At 39.1% G+C, this 20010-nt stretch overlaps 1 protein-coding gene across 1 annotated transcript; it reads right to left on the reverse strand.

Moving 5' to 3' along the window:
- Positions 1-1685: 1685 nt before the first annotated feature.
- On the reverse strand, positions 1686-13565 carry vps26bl (vacuolar protein sorting 26 homolog B, like). Its single transcript, XM_030437077.1, has 6 exons — positions 13170-13565; positions 10106-10262; positions 8479-8643; positions 8215-8390; positions 7969-8111; positions 1686-5861 (listed from the first exon to the last, which is right to left on the reverse strand). The coding sequence occupies exons 1-6, from the start codon at positions 13390-13392 to the stop codon at positions 5721-5723; spliced, it is 1005 nt and encodes a 334-aa protein (XP_030292937.1). The 5' UTR covers positions 13393-13565; the 3' UTR covers positions 1686-5720.
- Positions 13566-20010: the final 6445 nt, after the last annotated feature.

A 20010-nucleotide genomic window follows, 5' to 3' on the forward strand; every position in this document is an offset into this window, starting at 1 on the left:
TAAATCGATTTGAAAAGATGTTATTTACATCCTTCTTAAAGCTGAAATCTTGACCATATCTGCTAAGAATGTTTTGAAACAAGTCCCCATCCACTTCGGTTGTTTAGGAGAATGCTGCAGCACTGTTTTGCTATGAAGCTCCAGAAATGTTTTGTGAACTATGAATGAGTAGATAATGACTGAAGTGAAATATTTTGGGTGAACTCTTCCTTCTAAGGCTTTCATTAACTGCACCAAAAAATTATACACATCCATTCTTGTGAAAATCACCACAGATACTTCAGAGTATTGCACTTATAATATGCAGTTTTAACAGTTCATACATGTACGTTCTGTCAGTCACGTCATACTGGCATGAGTCATTCCTTACATTTCACTGAGCTACATCATGCTTTTAAATGTTGAATATGTGAAAAATATATTAATAAACAAAGTATGAAACATTAATTAGATAATAACTCTATATTACCCACTTGCTTTAGAAGACATTCCACATTTAGCCATATTTTTCCTCTAGCAACCTAAAGGCGTGGTGTCATTACATTTGTTCTGAAGATGACATTTGATAGCAGACAAACAATGGAGCTGCTGCCCTAGGGCTTTCTGAGCAATTTGGACAGGTACAACAATTTAGACATTTGCCTGTATTTACTGTGATGATCCATGTGAGGACAAAGAATTAGACTAAGTTCAGAAAAAAAGATCTTCTTCATATGCTTTCCTTTCCCTGCTGAATTTAATCTACTTTCAGTTTACATCTGGACCTAGCAGTTGTTGCTCGTGTCTGGCGGGCAATTCAATGATGTCCGTCTTCTCTTGTGCCACTATTCTCTTTGTGTCGAACACAGAGAAGAATTTCAGGGGACGCTCCTGATGACAGATGTGCCTCCGCATAATAGAACCTCCACTCTGTATTCATCCAGTATTCACTTTTAGCTGCTAGGTTCTCGTTCACATAGCAGACATTTTTTTCTAGATGTGGAGAAGGCCTATTCATCACAAAATACCATGGCACGATATAATTCCTGTGGAATCTATTCAGCCGCTAGAGTTTCGCTTCCTGTTTAACATGATGAATGAGTCACTGGAAACAGTTTTAGCTGTCTGCACACTGCATAAAAGCAGAAGATTTGCCTCAGGACTGACAAGTTTCTGCCTCTTTTCGGAGACAAAATAGATTTGCCATGAGTCGTTATGGGGCTGTAGACTTTAACTTACAGATCTAAAAGATCATTGTAATTATAGGTGATCACTTGGCATGAATGTCTACACTGCCCCTCTGTGCTCATCACCACCCTTTAAGTAATTCAGATTAGCAACGGCCTTTACGTACAGAAATTATTTCAGTCTTTTCCCTGAAAATCTAGTTCATGAGGAACTTTAATCCAAACCTGCCCTCTAGTGGCATATCATAGTGAGAATTACTGGGGATGGCTGCCAACACTGAGAGAGGGACTAAACATCCACTGATAAACATTAGCTCTTCATGAATGCATTTGAAGTCACAGCTCCTGCACAGGTATGATTTATATGAGTAAAAGTAACTGTCGTATATTTATCATTTTGAGGTTGTTGTTTTTTTTTTAGAAAATGTCCTAATCAGGGGGGTAGTCTGAACAGTCAGAGATTCAGGAACAGAATACCTGCTTGGCCAAATCAATGTTATGCAATAAACACAGAAGAGATGCGTTTTTCAGTGACTCCCTTTTAATTCAAAGTAAAACAGGAATATAAAATGATCAGTATCGACATTTATAGACAGGGAGATAAAATATGACATGAACATAAACAAAAGAGGAGGGATGCATTTACATTGTGCATTTACACTGTACATTCGATCATTCTTTTCTATTTCTAATCTCAGTTTACTCTTCATTAGGAAGCAGGCGCGTTGAGCTACTGTGTGTCTGTACCAGGACTGGCAAAGCTTTAAAATCACAGCCACATAACAGAACAACTGCAAACAATACATGTACTGTTTATACTCCAGAGTTGCTTTGGGTTACTGGAATGGTACTTCTTCTCCGACAGATAGCGTTATCGTATGAATGGAGGTAACTGCCAAATTAAAGGACAGCGAGGTCAGTAGGAAAAATAATACGAATAGTTTCTTAACAACTTTGGGACTGTAAGAAATTTTTGAACATGATAGGTGGAGTTAGAGAAGGGGGGGGAGGATGTTACATTTTCTCCAGATTTATATTTGATCTCATCCTATTCTTGTGAAGTTTACTGTAAAAAAACAAACAAACTGCAGCATAGTAGTAGGACCAAGATGTTAGTTTTGACAATTATAGATGTGCAAACAACCGACAATTTTTTGCTGAAGCTGAAGCACTTTTAACGAGCAATCTGCTCCCCTTTCAATCCATTCTGTATGCACCTGTGTCACTTAGTGCTATCTATAGTTTGGACATTCCATCCTCTTCATTTGAACACTGTTCAGCTCTTTTAATTTAAAAAAGAAAAATATTTTATATACTTTATATCAAAATAATTTTACTGTACTTTTTAAAAATATTTTAGATGAACTGCACTGTTGAGTACTATTTTTATATTTTTTCTACTATGTTGAAATGTTATGCACCAAAATACCAAGGGAAATTCTAGTGATACATATCCAAATTACCAGCCTGACATTGGGAAATTTATGTTATTGACTATCTATCAGTATCTGTGAAATTCTAGCCAATAAATAGAGCTGACAATATGCAGCCGAATTGCCTTCAATAACCTACAAAGTGCAGAATTTACAAACTTCTATACAGTAGTTGGTTGTTTGCGCCTTGAAAGTTGATTTGTGATCCTCCTATAAACAGTGAAAAAAGAAGAAAGAATATAGAATTGTAAGTCATCCATCTAGAAACTAAAGGTTATGAACTACTTTTTAAAATACAAAAATTTACAATTTCATATTGAGCTAACCTACAATATTATACCTGTTCAGCAAACCCCACTTGTTGTGAAGTGAATGTGAAGTTTATTATTCATTTGGCGATTATCAAATACAATTCTACTTCTATTTTGCAATTTTGGGCTAAGTAAAAATTATTGATGCATGACCATAATAAAGTGTTGTGTTTTTCCAACCAAATAATTTAGGTACAGTCCCCTAATAGAAATCACAATACAGAAGTGATTTCTTCCACCAACTGTATGAGAAAGGAAGAATCTCTTAATAAGACAAACACTCTTAACCCTGAAGTCAAGCGACATTAATCCAGATTAAAGTGTCTTGTCAGCTCAAATCAACACATCGCTGTGGGCCTGTGCATCCTATATTTTAGCAGTTACCTGAGCAACAGTATGCTGACAGTTTAGCAGGGGACAAGTGTTTGAAAAACTGAGACAGAGAAAGTACAAAATATAAAAATGTCTTAAACGTTCATGATACAGAGTAATAGATTGACAAATTTACACAGTGCAACTCGCACAAACAAATAATTTCAGGCTAGGGCAATCTAAGGACAACAGGCCAAAAGCTGGGGTTCAGCATCAGTGCTTAACACTTTGTTCTTACCAGTGTGCTCTTTTTATAAGTATGGACAAGTAAGATTTAATGAAAAGAAGTGCTGGCACAGGAACTGAGTTATTGACCCTGCCTGCCAGAAGTAACAAAAACCCTGATGATAATATACAGTTACAAACTCTTCGGTGTATGAATTAAAATTAATGCTCAATATGACTATGTCTTATACATTCTTTTTTCTTTTTAACACTACCATTAGGTGAAATCACCTTTACACTAACCTGTTTTTTAACATATGAAGTGACACTAGCAGATGAGCACAGTCCGAATGAGAAGAAAGCAGTACACTGTGGCAACTGTTTTCTAGTATTGCATTCAAACATTTTGGCAGTAAGTCCTTAGGCGCAAAGCTAACTAACCAAACAGCACAGTCAGTCCTACTAAAAGGCAGGACTCACAAGCATATATGAGGTTATTAAGACCTGGTATCAACATCCATTCAAACTGATAGAAATAAACACACCACATCAGTGGGAAAAACAGATACGTGATTTTTACACAGATAAAGAAAGTACCTCATGTATTACATGTGCTGAATTAACAAGAAAGCCCATTTAGGCGGATTGGTCAGCAACAGTGTTTAAAATCCCTCCGAACAAGACAAAATTTGGCATGTTTACTGTCCATAAAATGTGTTTTTTCTTTAAGTTAGTGTAAAGGGTGAAATCAGTTGAAACAGTGTGTTCAAACAACTGCTTTAAATGCCGGTTGATGCACCTTAGTCACAGAAGCAGACAGGCTGGTCTAAGTTCCATCTCAGACCAGTTCCACCTCTGAAAGGGGTCTGTGATCAGATCTCTAATATGTCCTCAATGTATCTTCACGCCAGTCCTTAAAGCAGTCCACATGTCATCTGATCTCTTAGGATGGATGTTGATACCAGCTCTGAACAGCCTCTCTGTTGACTTTGTAGCTAAACACAGATGTAACACTGTCTATATTAGATATGAAGTGATGCCTGGGTAATTAAGGGTTAGGGTAAGTCTGATTTTCACTCTACTCCCAACCCCTTCAATGAGTCCAGTGAGATCATAAATAGCACTGAGCAGAAAAAAAAGCAGAAAGATCATAGTGCAAATAAGAAAGCAGGGCTTCAAACTACCAGAGAGTGGAACAGCGATGGATGTAAAAATCACACAGCAGTCACAAGTGCCACGTTTGTTTTAGCAGCAGTGGCAACGACAGATACTGAGCTACAACCAACTGACGCCTAGAACATGTCAAATGCTGGAGGTTTCTTAAAAAAATAAATACTCTACAGTTATGCCTATTTCTGATGAGAGCCTTGGAATGTATGAAAATATTTTAAGCATCGTCTTATACAAATATGTAAATGCATTTCCTTTCAAATACAGCATGTTTTCAGTCTTATATCTCTTGTTATTATCTAAGAGTAATTGCTTGTTTGTTTTTTTTTAATTAAGAGACACCATTTTTTAAATTGAAACCAAATGAAAGGAGGGCATGGCAGTGAAATAATGAATGATAAGGAATTAATTACACAATGTCATATTCCTTTGGGTACACATACAGAATTGTACTGTAAGAACTATTATCTACCCAATTTATAGAAACCAACTGTATAACTACAGTTTCTGTACAGCGCAATCTTCCAGCAGAGCAAAAGGTCATGTTAGAAATACACCCGTGGTGGCTCTCTGCCACATATTGTACATACATACACACATGTGAATTCAAGATATTGGTCAAACAGTATTTGCAAATGATATTTAAGTGCACCTAATGGGTGAAGTCTGCCACACTGAACTGTACAATAAATGCCAGAAAACTGAGTTAAGCACTTCTAAGTTGATTTTGTGCAGTTTCTTTGTGACGAAGAAATTTGTCTCATCTGTCTTAATGTGGTAAACTCCACCCAGCTGGTACTTCAAGGTGGTTAAAACAAACACAAACAATTACTTGCAACTACAGCCTGAGCCTTGTCTGACTTCTTGCGCCCTTGACGCACAAACTTACACACATACAACACACACACACACACATACATACACACACAACTGCACATGTCAAAGCCTCTCTCATTTACTCTCACACACACATCCTGAAGAATACTGCAGTGCATTCTATCTTGATGAAAACACGTGATATTCACATTCAGAATTTGTAGACAATTGCTGAGCTCTCTTTTGCTCATACACTCACTACACCGAGGCAAAATATGAGCCGGGCTTTAACTGTCATCGTCCTCTGCGTTGTTCTGACTCTGGCTCCTCTCTGGATTGTAGGAGCCTTCGAAGCGCTGGGAAGCGATGGCTGCTTGGTGAGACATACTCTTCCTCACTATGTCACCTTTCCTCCACAGGGTGACCTCCTGCAACATACAATATTAATGATATAGAGGATGGTATTGTGCCAATGGCTATCTCTCACATTTACTCTGCATGGAACTATGATGGATTTGATACAGATATCAAACACTCTGATTTCTGAATGATGGAGATTGGCAAAATGACGCCCACAAGAGCTGTTGAATAAAAACAATTCTTGTTATTGTCATATCTGCTTTAGCAGGACAATCGCCGTTTTTTAGTAGTGTGTCCAGTATTAAAGTTAATAGGGAGCAAGGCTGCAGCTAATTATCATTTTCATTGTCTATTATCATGTTGTATCATGATTTTTTTCAGTTTTTTTTTTTTCTCATTCTCACACAGTCTCAAAAAATGTGAAAAGGAGTTCAAGGTGATGTCTTCAAATTGCTAGTTATGTCCAAAACCAAAATACATTGAGCGTACAATAACATTCAACAGAGAAAAGCAGCAAATCATCACATGTGAGGAAATGGAGCTAGAGAATTCATTAAATGAAATTGCTGCATGTGCATTTAGGTGTTACACTAAATGAACACTTTTAATATTGAACAGCTTTAAGGGATTCACAATGATTTAATCCTAAAATGCAATGGTTTGCAACTGAACTTCATGCGTTACAGCAGTAACAGCAACGGCCCTTTAATATTCTGATATGGATGTCCAGAATACCGTATTTGGGACCGTAATTACTTGCAAATATTCAGAACTACCATTTTTGCATGCAGAGCAGAAACGCTCCCTCACGGAGCATAGCTGATCTGTGATCTATACAAACACCCGACAGTTCCACACACTTTTGAACCACAGATGAATAACTCCACCATCAAAGTGTAAAATACAGTTTTACTGTGGCTGTTAATTTCAAAGTAATAATTCCTTAAATCTAGATGCAGTGACAGTGAAAGACAAGACTGATGTGTGCTGGGTTTGTCTGAAGAAATGATGGGAGGAGCAACCGTCACGCCTCTTTAGGAGCCGCAGCGCCGGCTTTCTGTGTGAATTACACAGGTGAAGGCGGAGATGCTTCGCTCTGTGTGAATCACCGTCGGCGGAGAATTGCCGAACCACTGCTCCGGAGATAATGTGGAGAGGCTGTTTAAAAACGGCTACTGACTTATAAGCAAGAATCTCTTTTGCCTGGTTAAACGGAGTCGGATGCAACACACACCACTTTCTGTTTCTCTGCATTTGTGGTGAAGGGAAACAAATCCTCCCAAAAATCTAATTCCAATAAAAAAAGAGTACATTCCTGTCCACACTTTTCCCCTCGGATTTATTAAAAAAGACCAATCACAAAAACCTTTTCAAAATATTACACTAACGAACTTACAGCTCACAAATACATGCATTTGATTGTGGACAAACCTCGAGCACCTTCACCCGTAGATGTGGACCATCATTCAACTGAGGGCTGTATTTGTATTTGTGAGTCTTGTGTTTTGAGAAGGGTCTTTGTAACTGAGACATTGACCTATTTATAATGAATCCATCAATGCAGAGATAAAAAAGTGTTTGCAGGAACTCACTCTTGTTCATTGGAAGTAGCTGGGAAACTGGGCATGCTTGTCATTATAGAAATAGATCATCTTTGACACCGCTCACTCATTGAAGCAGCTCCAGCCTCTGTGGCACAATAGCCATTGGTAGGCTTTTACTTGTGATGTGTAATTGATAGGGTATAGGGTAGTTTATTGGGCACAATGCTGAATGCTGATTTGGATGTTGATAATCATCTCAACAGTAGAAGCATTAACTTTGCAAGCAAACTCTAAACTGTCTAAATAAAACGTTTAATGTTTTTATGTTTATGTTTTTTAAGACTTCTCAAATTGGTCATATCGGTCTTCTCATTCCCTCTCCTGTGCACCTGGCTCATGAAATTGATGTGCAAAGTATTTTTCTGTTTTAAACAGTAGAGACTTTGAAAATTCGAGGCATTCAGGTCAGCCCTACTGATATGGTATCTGCACATAGATACATACAGTTGAATGAGAAGAGATAGAGACAAAAATCACTATAACCAAGCACAGAATAAAACTCTTGTGGAGTCAACAGAAGAACCACAGATAAACTTCCAAGCCAACATGAAGCCTTGTGCAGTATGTGTACCTGCTGTTTGAAGTAGCGTCGCTCCTCTTCATCGATGAGGACCAGGTTGAGGTAGTACCGCACTGAGAACTTCTTGTTAATGTCCCTCATGGTGGGTGTCATCTCATAGCCTGCTAGAAACAGCCTGATGGGGATGGACTCTCCTGCAGCACAAGTCAGAAGCAGATTTAGTGTGTGACAAACAGAGACTCACAATAGAAATACAGTTCATTAACCATTAAAATTAGGTAAAAACCTCATCATTACCTCTGACTGGGGCACCGTCCATAATCTCATACTTTGCGATCGTGTCGTTCTCATGGTAGACGTTTGGTCCTGTGCCAGTCGTCTCCCGCTTGATGATGTCGATCTCCATGTGTTTGATTTTAATCCTCACCAGCAAAAAGTAAATCTTCCCAACAATCACATCTTTTAGGTGATACCTGGAAACAAAGGGGATGGTCTGTCAAAACCACACACCCACTATCTCTTGAGTTATTGTAGTGTATTATTGCACAGAGAAAATCATACTTGGACTTGTTGTACTCAAACTCTATGTGTAGACAGTCCTCGATGCCCACTTCCATCTTGATGGAGGAGTTGAGCTCAGGGTAGGTGCTGAGTGTGTGGACCACGATGTCCAGCTCTTTGCTGATGTCATTCAGTCTTCGGGCTACTGTCGCCCTCAGAAAGTAGCTAAAAGAATAATAAAGAAATAAAAAAAGATCACATGTCTATGAAACAAAACTCCAACACTGTAACACTATGATCAGTGAGAGGCTCTGTTAGGCTGTACTGCTCGATACAAAACTAGCAGAAGCTGCTAGATGGATGAAAAAATGGAAGAAAAACTAAATAATCTTAGATTCTTACCACCAGTGGGGCAAAGAAAGTTTGGCCAGAGGAAAATCTATGTTGTTAAGAAAAAAGTTTATATCCTTTAGAGAGGTCACATCTCTGCTTGCCAGGCTCTGCTCTACAGAGTTTGACTCACATTTCATTAGTCTAAGTTGGATTTTGCCAGGGTAAACATTGAGTCCTATAGCTAGCTGCACAGCTACAAATAGAGCTGCAACAATTAGTTGACAACTATTTTAATAACCGATTAATCTTCAGTCACTCTCAAGCAAAGACGGTGAACATTTGCTGGATACAGATTTTTAAAGTTGCCGCTTTCCGTTGCCATTTATGACAGTAGATGAAGAATCTTTGGGACAAAAGTTGGAGGAACACATTTTATGATTTTGGGAAATACTGTTAGTGATTTTCTTGACAAGAGTTAGACTGATACCACCCTTAAGTTTGTGTGTTAAATATGACACTAAAGCGAGGAGAGCATTAGCTTAGCCTAGCATTTAGACAGTAAACAGGGAAAGCAGCTAGCCTGGCTCTGTTCAAAGGTAGAAAAAAAAACACCTACCAGCTCCCCAACCAACACAATATACCTTATTTGTTGATTAGTCATTACCAAAAGCACCAAAAACAAACAAGTCATGGTTTTACGAGTGGTGGTCATGAAATAGGTCCACACATAACTCTCAGCAAATAAGCATATTTTCCAATGTATACTTTTTTACCATAAGTAATTTAACATGCCAACAGTAACAAGGATGTCGTATTACGTAAAGATACCATGATGAAATGTATTGCTTCGTTCTGTATCTACCCTCTGTAGTATTGCAGATGGAATAGGTCTTATTACACTCAGGAAATGTAAGGTTTGTTCTAGTTATGTGTAGTGGAATTGTGTCTGCATACTGTTGTTGACTTTTTGAAGTCCACTTGTATTGGGGAATGTGAACCTGTTGGACTCTCCACTAATCAGCACCTGATGGCAATCAAGCACAGAGCAAATGAGATGAAGCAACATGTGCAACACAATAAGTTGCGTTTTGTGTCTAACTGTAATTTAACAAGATAGATAATATATTTGAATCTTCGTATCCTAGGTTTACCCTGCACCAACCAGCATCCAGAAGTTTATCTTTTAATTTAGTCATTACTCCTCGATGTATGATTTGATGATCTGAAGTGTGTGTGTGTGTGTGTGTGTGTGTGTGTGTGTGTGTGTGAGAAACAAACAAATGACTATATCTTCTAATGAAGACACAGTGGTTTTACTTAAACAACAACTCAAAAAGCACACGGCAGAACTTACCGTAATTTGACGTTCTGACCGGTGTAAGACTCGTAGGGTTTCTCCACATGTGTGAACTCAAAGTCAAACGTCTGTGACTGTGTGAGCTCCCCTGGCCGTGCCAAGTCTTTCACAAGAGACACAAACTCATGGTGGTTTCCTCTGTCGTAGTACAGCTCTGGAAAACACAGACTTATGGCGTCAGACAGCTGAATTGGAGGACATTCATATCATTTTTATAATATTTGTGTATGGTCTGAAGCCAAATCCTTTTAAAGCGTTTAACCTGAAGCACCACCAGGCTCATGATCTAATGACTGGGCCATAACAGTTCATTTACTTCATCTCTTAACAATCTGACATAGAGCAGACTTTGTGTACACCATCTTTGTAGCTTCAACAGCTTTTTTTCACATGCCACCTTTAAGGCTGCCATTTTGCCTGTCAGCATCTGATCCAAAGTGCCTCTTCTTCTTCTTTACTTGTAGACAAACTGTGCTGAACTGAAAAAGGGGAAAGGGAGGGGTGCTGCAGTAATGTAAAATGTCCATTTATGCTTTACGGGTCTGGAAAGGACAAAATAAGAGGAACCTGTTGCTTGTCTGTTGCTACAAACCCAGTTCAACTAGACAGACTGCATTATACAATACAATACATTATAAAAGACATTTAAATAAAAAGTTTGTAGTCTTGAAAGACTACAAATAACATGTAGCTGGAATGAATGAGGGGTTATCTTTTCCCAATCAAGTGGGCCCTGAGGCTGTCTTTACACAGTGCAACCTTTGTGCAGTTAGGTCCAGATAAAGAATACATTTTCATTAGTCGTTTTCCACAACACCCAATATAATTTAAGATTCACCATGTTAAGCCAACCAAAGACACACTCCCTAGTTTTGTTGAGTCCATAGACCATACCAAAATCAGTGTGTGTTATTTAATGCATTCTAGCTTAAATAAAAGATTAATTTAATTATTTTAACTTGTATAAAGATAAGGAAATGGACAGAACACCCATTTGACTATTGAATATTGCCACATGGGCCATTTGCCTTTCTTCAGTGCGTATTCTGGCAATATACACAGGTGGGGTAATTATAGGTAACCGCAATCAACACAAATGGTACATCCCGACAGGAGGAGCCTCATGATTTTCAAGCACAGAATCTCATATTGTACAAAATAAATATCACAGCAACACAACACAATTAGATATATGAATATAATTGGAAACAAGCAAATACTATCTCCTTATTCATCCTATACAGATTCAGGGTCCCAATATGCTAACTTAATGACAACAACAGACGATCGATTATAGAATAGCAGTGTACACAGTTATGACAAGGAGAATTACCACTAGGGATCTGAAACAAAATCTAAAAAGGTCTCTTAGGCAAATCTGACTTACCTAAACAAATATGTAAGTACTGTCCTTTTATTAAAAAATTCTGGGCAGAGTTTGAAATGAACTGGAGGTCTGAGGGTCACTTTTCATTATGTGCCAGTATCTACTCACTACTTGTCTGACTGACTTGGATATTGGACTGTATAGACTGAGACCCAAAACAACCTCACCTGTGTTTATTGATTGTGAAAGAAGGCCAAAATACACACTGAAGAGGAGTAGCTTGCTTGCCTAAAACATCTGTGTGGCAATGCTAATATCAAATGGGAGTGCTGTCCTTGTCTTTATTTTTGATTATTCACTCGATAAAGGACTTAGCGCCCAGTACTTAGATCTACTTATGAGATGAGCACCCTGTGACCTATTTTTCATGATTTTACATGGGAAATACAACAATGTAGAATATTCAACATTCAGGAACATTTTGCATATTGTCATCACCATGCATTTAAGGATCAAAAGTGATGGTACTCATTATGTAACTGAATGATGTGACACCTGTTATTTTTTCTATATTATCATGGGGCTGTTATTACCAATGCATTAATATGTAAATAGCATTTTAATGTCACAGCTGGTCAATGTTGAGGTAATTCTAGCTGCTTAATATCGTAATACTATCGGGCAGTTTAAAGGGGCACTATGTAGGTTTTGAGAAGAAATTCAAACTCAGAATTTTAATATTCACAGTGTTAATCAGGTCATAATACATACTCAGAAATATGCGTCTTTCCCAAAAGTGAATAAACAAGCTGTTCTCAGAGGAAAACAAGGTTCTCAGAACACTGTTCGAAGCTGGAAATGTTGCAGGGTCCGCCAAATATAAACAAAGTAAAACTGTATAAATTGTGTTGTCCTTTAGGTCAGTTTGTTTTTTCAGCCATGAACACAAAGCGAGTGTGTTTATTTACTTATTAAGGCATCAATCAATCATTTAATTAAGAGCTTTCTTTTCTAATTGTATTAGAGTTTATTTTCTTAAACTAGGCTACATTGTGCAACTTTAATCTAATCATAACTAAATAACCACATATAACAATACTTATCAGATAAATGTCGTGGGGTAAAATATTTCAAATATTAAGAAAATCTGAATACTCTGGCAAATACAAAGTACCTCAAACTTGCACTTAAAATAGGGTAATTCAGAAAATGTACTTAGTTTTGGTGGTAATCGTCCAGCAGTCACGTGTGAGGTTTACGTAATTTCTAATGTTCAACATGAATTAGCTAATGGCTAATAGCATAACAGCAACTTTTATTTGCAGTCTATTACTAACTGCATTGTGTAACATGAACCCAGGACTTCTGTCCGTAAACTAAGAAAGTTACTTCAAATGAAAGTCACAGCTGTCATCTCACAGAACAGCTCAACATTTTAAAAAAACACGGGCCAAAGTTCAATGACACAGTTAGCCAATGGCTGATGTGTCAGCTGATGTTAGCTACATCTGTCACGAGACCTGACACTTCAAACTGACACTTGTTACGACAGTACAGTAGTCTATTGTTGGCCGGCAACACGTTACCTATTAGGATAAATGTAATTAACTACAGCCTGTGGCTGTACAGTAGTGCAGTGAGCGCCTGTAGCTAGCTCTTCAATATCTCCTGTCATACTTTGGCCACTTCTGTGAGCGGGCTCGGTGTGAAAACGCAGGCCCGCCAGCCGCTCACCTATCTGGCCGATGAACTCAATCTTGATGCCGTTGTGCTCAAGCCTCTTTCCCGGGTACTTAAGCGTAACGTTGACTTTCCCCGATACCGTCTCCCCGTCGTAGAAGAGAAAATACTTGTCCTTTCTGCCGTCTTCGCTTTTATGCTCAGCTTTCTTTCTCGTTTCGGCGTCATTCAGAACTATATCGATGTCCGCACTTTGACCAAAACCAAAGAAGCTCATGGCTGCTCGTCAGTCAGACTCTGTCCCTGGATGCTGCGGTGAAAGACGCCCCCTGTTCTGCGAAACAACACACAGTAGTTTGTTCTCGCTTTGCTGTGAGGTGTCCAGTGCAAACAGCTTCCCAGATTATTGAATACTTCGAGTTACAACCGGTTGACTGCGCATGCGTTTACAGTCATGTGAAGGAAAGCAGTTTTTCATCAAACGAGTTGGTTTCTGTTTCATTTCTTTTTAAACTTTTGGTACGACGTGCACTCTCGATGCCGAACTCATGCGAGCAAATGGTTTAAGTGACAATTAATAAATACGGCTATCGTTTTTTCCGGTCAGTGTGTCTGCACTTTTCCGGCGCAGTATCAACAGGCGGAAGAAAAAACGATCCCTAGCCTGTGAGGCTTTGCTGCCCTGAGTACAGCCTGTCAGGTACGACTCATTTGCCTATCTGGTCACGCGGAAACGATATGCTGCCATGGACATCATCTTGTTGACTCGTGCCAATCAATCAATAGTCACGGGTGTGACAGTCACATCACAGATTATGGCCTTAACGTGCAGTTCAACCAGAGAGTGATTTGTCTTCCTCAGATTCTTAGACATGAAGGAGTGTGAAGATGTCTGTAGCGGTGTTGTCCAGCATCTCATAAGCATTCCTCAAAGGCAAGCAGCCACTAGCAGGACATGCAGTAAATGATTGTGATTATGTTAGCATGCTGACCTTAGCATGCCTATAGATTCTTCCTGCAGTCGCCTGCACATATTTTGTGCAAATTTTATAAAGTGGTTACATTTGTAGTGTTAGTCACTGGGGGGTCACATTCATGTTGGGGATACATAGGCCTGTCTGTGGTGGAAATAAATGAAAAAACATGTATATTATAAATAAGGAGGCTAAAATTAAACATTACAAGACATATTGCGGTTTAATGGGATCCTTAAATTATATTCAGGGCCCCATTTAGCACTGCTATAAGTTTGGTATTTTTTCCCATTTTTTTTTTTTTTTACATATTATTGCTGTGTCTGTCACAACCATGACATGTCAATATCACCTCTTCTGTATAAAAGGATTATTTCAGTTTATTACATAAATGTTTCATAAAAAGAAGCCAGAGGCAGCAAGCACACAGAAAGAAAATGAAATGGTTCCTGTATGAGTTTCACTTAAAAACTGTGTGTTTTGTCACCACCATCAGAATTAGTCAAAACAGTCGGATTGTAAAGAAAGATTGTAAAATACCATTAGTTTGTGTAAAACCACTTGTTCGAAATAGAATCTCAAAATGTATCTAGGCATTATTACCACACATCTTTTCTGAAATTTGGTCCCCTGATGGACATTCAGAAGGGGAGCAGACTTCAGATTCAGATTAAGATTCAGAATACTTTATTAATCCCCGGGGGGGAATTGTTTTTGTTCCAATGCTCCGTGCAAAGTAGAACACCTCTCTATTCATTTGTAGCATGTATATATTTTGCTTGATTTGTCATATAGTATTAGGTTGTTTTAGTTGCTGTTCTCAGAATGTAGCTGTAGCTACAGCTACTGAGTCACCTGAGTCAGCTGTGAGTCACCAGCTACTAGTAGTATTTGATGCACTTAACGATATCGGCATCCTTTACACACACTTGAAATCTGATGACACAATACTTGTCAAACACAAGGATCAGCCCTACTGAGTGAAGCTGATTGACTTTGGTCTGGCCCTTCCAGTCAGCCAGTTGGTGGTTGGGCTCAAAAATGCAGGCTTCTGGATAAAGGGCTCCAGAGGTGACTTTGAGCCTCCAGTTGTCTGAAGCTATTGATGTGTGGGGAGTTGGATGTGTCGTGGCCTCTCTGTGCTTTGGACAGCACCTCTTCCCTGTAAACTGTGAATATCATTGGTTGAAAACTATGGCGCAGCTGCTGGGTTAGCCAGAGGATCACATGCTGGTTGCTTGAATACACACCTTGCAGTATTTCAGCATGAAGGATGGCCTTAGCAGTCTGGAGGCAACAGGTCCAAACCCTGAACTTTCTTGCAATATTTTTCAACATACATGGATTTTTAGGTTACAGTACAAAGATGCCAACCGAGCAGCTAGATCTAGTCTCTTTTGTGGTGTGTTTCAACATACAATTTGTTGCGGCCCACTTCTCCCTCCCTCCTCTTGGGGGAACGGGAGAAGAGCCAAGAACTGGCGCTGGGCCACCAAGCTCACTCCCTCTTGTCCAGCGGACCACCAGAGCCACGAAAATCATGGGCTTCTCCCCCAGTCTTCTGCTGCTCCTGTTGGGGTCACTCATCCTTTAGAGCTGCTCTTCACCTCTGGGCTACTTTGGTAGAGCTCACAGGCTAGACACTGGCTGTCAACTGCTGCTGGGCTACCTTGCCGCCCAGAGACATTAGTGGGGAAACTATAGTTCATAATCCATAAACAATTGAACGTACAGTTCAAAATAATCTCAGTAGAACGGAGATTTGCCTCATGATAGAGGTCATGGAGGAGGGGGACACGCTGTTGGGGACGAGCTATAGAAGAAAAGGTTTTGTGGGGGTCTCCTACTTGACATCAAAAGTAAAACGCCTTTCTTTGTCAGTGACTTCACCGATGCATTTCACATTCAGGCCTTGTCGGCCATTCTGTTTATTTACTCATTCAGAAATAATAATGCATCAGTTATGTTGACAGAGATTTTCATGGCCCGGGTAACATTTGTCCACTGGATGACAAGCGGGTCCACTATTCATCCCAGGTTCACCATTCATCTGCAGTCCTCGTCAGCCTCCATCAACCAGTCTCATGCCAGTCTCCACTCTTGCCTGCTCTGCCACAATCTCCCTACTTCACCTTCCAGAACAGAACCATTCTACAATAAATCAAACCTTAACTGTCAACTTTATCCAAGTTCTGCTTTTAGGGTCCGCTACTTCGGAACGTAACAGCTTTATATCATCGAAAACCATGCAACAAGTGCTGGTGCTGAACACACAGTCCTGCACAGAGCCACCTGTATGCCTGTCACAACAGCTCTTTACCAAATGCCTTAAAACATAAAATCTTTGATTTACACATACATGGAATCACAAATGACAGGATATTAAGCTTGTCTGAACATGTATCATTAATGCAGCAATGTAGTTATCAGAAATGTAAACAGATCTTTTCTGCATTAGGAAACCATAATGGCTGCATTCATTGTTGTGTCAATAAACAAAACTGCCACCAGATACCATGAAATGTATTGAACTTTTTTCAACTCATACTGGATACTTATCTATAAAAGAGACTAAAAATACAAGGGAAACAATGTCATTATTTATACTTTAGCTATAACAAAAAGGAGAAGTCTATGTTGGAATTCCTGTGTAGGAGTGAGGACTGAGCAGCCATAATAGGTTAATGCAAGTTTACCAAGGGCGGGCTTGACAATCCCAAACATTAAGTCTGTTGGCTCAGGACTCCAAATGTCAATCCAAACTTGTATGAGGTACAGTGCCCAGCTACTTCCTTAATGTAACATTTAATCACACGTCAAATATGGTCTGAAAAAATGTACTGAAAAATCTTGATAACGACTTTGCAGCAGTATGGAATTTTGAAATGGAAAATGTGTAGGAACCCTAAATAAACCATTACAGACAAACAGGGAATGACAAGATGACATTAAAAAATCCATAATCAAACATCAAATGATGAACAACCATGTGGAAAAAACATGTATGATGGAAATATGACATTGATGTTTGGTTCATGTATGGATTTGAGGATGGTTACAGTCTCCTTATCGCTCTATACAGATCTGATGTCCTTGTCTCTTTCTATGGAGTGGAAGCCAGAGTGACATTCGAGTCCCATTTTTTTCCCACATTCTTTTTAGTGTAACATAGACCAACTTTCTTCTCTTCGCGGAGAGGATGAGGGATGGCCTGGTCTGCCCAGCTTGTTTTCCCCTCCCCTCAGCTGGTATTAAATGGTCTCATAATTAAACACCGACGGATGTCAAAACAGAGACAGTGGTTCTGTGTTGCCGCAGAGACGTTGTTGTAATTTACAATAAAGTCTCATTGAACAGATTACAAAACAGCCAAATAAAGTTTCTCAATGACAAAAACACTGACATTGATGGAGACTGGGACTGAGAAGACACTCACGCCAAACACAGATCGACAACAACATAACATGTTTGCTTGTCGGTCTAGCCATCAGTTTTGGGCTTCCAATAGCTAAAGATCCATACGCTATTCTTACTTTATACTATGAAATTGACAGAAAACCGAGAATTTGCCTTTACCGCCAGTCAAATTAGAATGGCTGTTTGCACCCAAAAGGGGGCGGGGTCATGACACAAGGGCAAAGTACCTGGCTGGCTTACTGGGGCCAAATCCAGTTTCATTCTATGGGCGTAGGCCAGGGTTCACCCTGAATGAGTCGCCAGCTCATCGCAGGACCCTTTCTGATGGCAGTGGCTGCCTTCACACAAGGTGCCAATTGCACATCAGGAGCAACTTTGGGGTTCAGTATCTTGCTCAATCTTGCGACATGTAGCTCAGTCCCGCCCTGGGGAGCCGGGATTCGAACCAGTAATCTTCTGATCACCAGTCAACCAGCTCTACCCACTGAGCTACAGCCGCCCTGCTTTTGTCTATTGATCTGATTACATGCAGCTCCCCCGAAGCATCAAAAGGCTTTGTAATATTTTTTTGTCGCACGTACTAAGCAGTACTTTAATGTGTAAAATTGGTGGAGGTACCCTTTAGTTGTGTCCTGGTTCCCTGAATGTACCACAACAGACAGGTTTGCATTGAACCTGCCTGTCACCATATGGCATATAAGAGGATATCTGTCGAGCTGGGGAATATAGGAACCTGGCAGCACAGATGCACTCCTGCTTCCACTGTTATGAAAAACTGCAAAAGACTTTTCTTTAATAACTCTTTTTGAAACAATTCGCCTCCTGCCTGATCCAATTTGTTTAACTGTTAATGGCTGCAAGAAAGTATTCCTTAGTATTATCTTAAATGATAAAGTTGGGATGCTGTATAAAATGTCAATGAAAACAGAATGCAATCTAAGCGTTTCAAACAGATGTTTTGGAAACATTCCACAACTTTCCCTTTCTTTTGTTGCTCCTGTCCCAACTTGTTGGAAATGTGTTTCTCACATCAAATTCCACAAATCAAAGTCCATATTTAAAAAAGATCTATAAAAACATAAAAATACTGTCCCTGGAGTCTCTATGCTCCCTCCCCCCTCCTGTTGTGGCTTCTGTATGGACTTTTGGTGTGAATTGGCACTGCACGAACATTGATTGATTGATTGATTGATTATTTGAGTAGATGTCCCATTGGATTAGCATGATTGGATGAACAAATGTTTTATGTTTCACATTAAACTTGTTTTTTTTCCCTGAACAAATGTTATAGAATGTGGATGTTTTTTCTAATTTACCTTTCATTTAATGGAACTTTTGGTTAGATTTTTTTCATCTGTCCTGCCTCTTGAAAATTTTTATTAAGTGTTTGGTCACGTGATTCACTGTTTTCTATAATGTTAGAAATGGAATGAAACTAAAATAAAAATTCAGGACTCTATAGTTTTATCCCTGACAAAGTCTGATATGTTGTGGTGTTGTTGATAGAATGCTGTCAGTAAACGTAGGCCAAACTCAGCTGTTGTTTGTGTAGTGTTTTAATCTCAAAATGCTGATTGATGATGACAAAATGCAAATGGAATTACTTAACACCATGTTGTGCTAGTTTTAAACACAAGAGGTCAGCAGTGCACTGATGTGGTCAGTTAAACTCATTTTGGTGTCTGAGATTGTCAAAGTAACAGTAGAGGCATCTGTTTATCTGTGTTAACATTTCATATTCATTTCATATTCTTTTTTCCCATTGCATCCAATTTAGATGAAGCTTTCACTGAAATGATTTCCAATGGATAAAAAAAAAGTTTTTCTGGACACACATCTTTGATTGCGTTGTTGCACCGATAGAGGGCAGAGTTAGACAACAGGAAGCGGATCAACCCAAGTGCCCTCCTTAGATCAACTTCAGTTAAGAAGATTTTTGCATTCCTGATATTTTATGCTATTATTTGGTATTCTAACATGTCCATGCCAAAATAAATCCTCCCCCGTATTATGAGCACAGCTTTGGTTTTTTTTTACCCCAGATTTATTTTTTTATTTATTTTTATGGAAAAGCCTCTGAAGCTTTAAACAGGGTTCCACTGACATCCACAACAGTGCTGGCCTTTTATACAACACTGAGTGGTTAATATCAAATTCTTAAAAAAACCCAAAACAAATATCATCCAAATATGCCAGAAATCATGTATTCAATCGATGTAGTTGCCATTTATACCACTAACACAACACAGTAATTACATGAAATACTATTTGTATTTAGCAAATACAGTTATTGCAAATGGTGTGTGTGTGTGTGTGTGTGTGTGTGTGTGTGTGTGTGTGTGTGTGTGTGGGCATGTGTGATCAAGAGGCTCCACTGGGAACAGATCCTTTTCACAGTGTAATTAGCTGTGGTAAAATATTACAGTGATCATCCTTTTTCAGTAGTTTCATGATCAAACTTGACAACAATTAAATGTTTCCCCAGGAGCCTTCATGTTACATGA

The sequence above is a fragment of the Sparus aurata genome, chromosome 13, assembly GCF_900880675.1.
Source record: "Sparus aurata chromosome 13, fSpaAur1.1, whole genome shotgun sequence".
Lineage (NCBI taxonomy): Eukaryota > Metazoa > Chordata > Actinopteri > Spariformes > Sparidae > Sparus > Sparus aurata.

What these genes read in the sequence shown, in the direction of transcription:
- vps26bl (XM_030437077.1), bottom strand. Translation starts at nt 13,392, where the DNA reads ATGAGCTTCTTTGGTTTTGGTCAAAGTGCGGACATCGATATAGTTCTG. An exon ending in TGAGTTCATCGGCCAGATAG is followed by an intron (nt 10,263 to 13,169) that starts GTGAGCGGCTGG and finishes TGTGTTTTCCAG; the next exon opens with AGCTGTACTACGACAGAGGA. An exon ending in GGTCAGAACGTCAAATTACG is followed by an intron (nt 8,644 to 10,105) that starts GTAAGTTCTGCC and finishes TTATTCTTTTAG; the next exon opens with CTACTTTCTGAGGGCGACAG.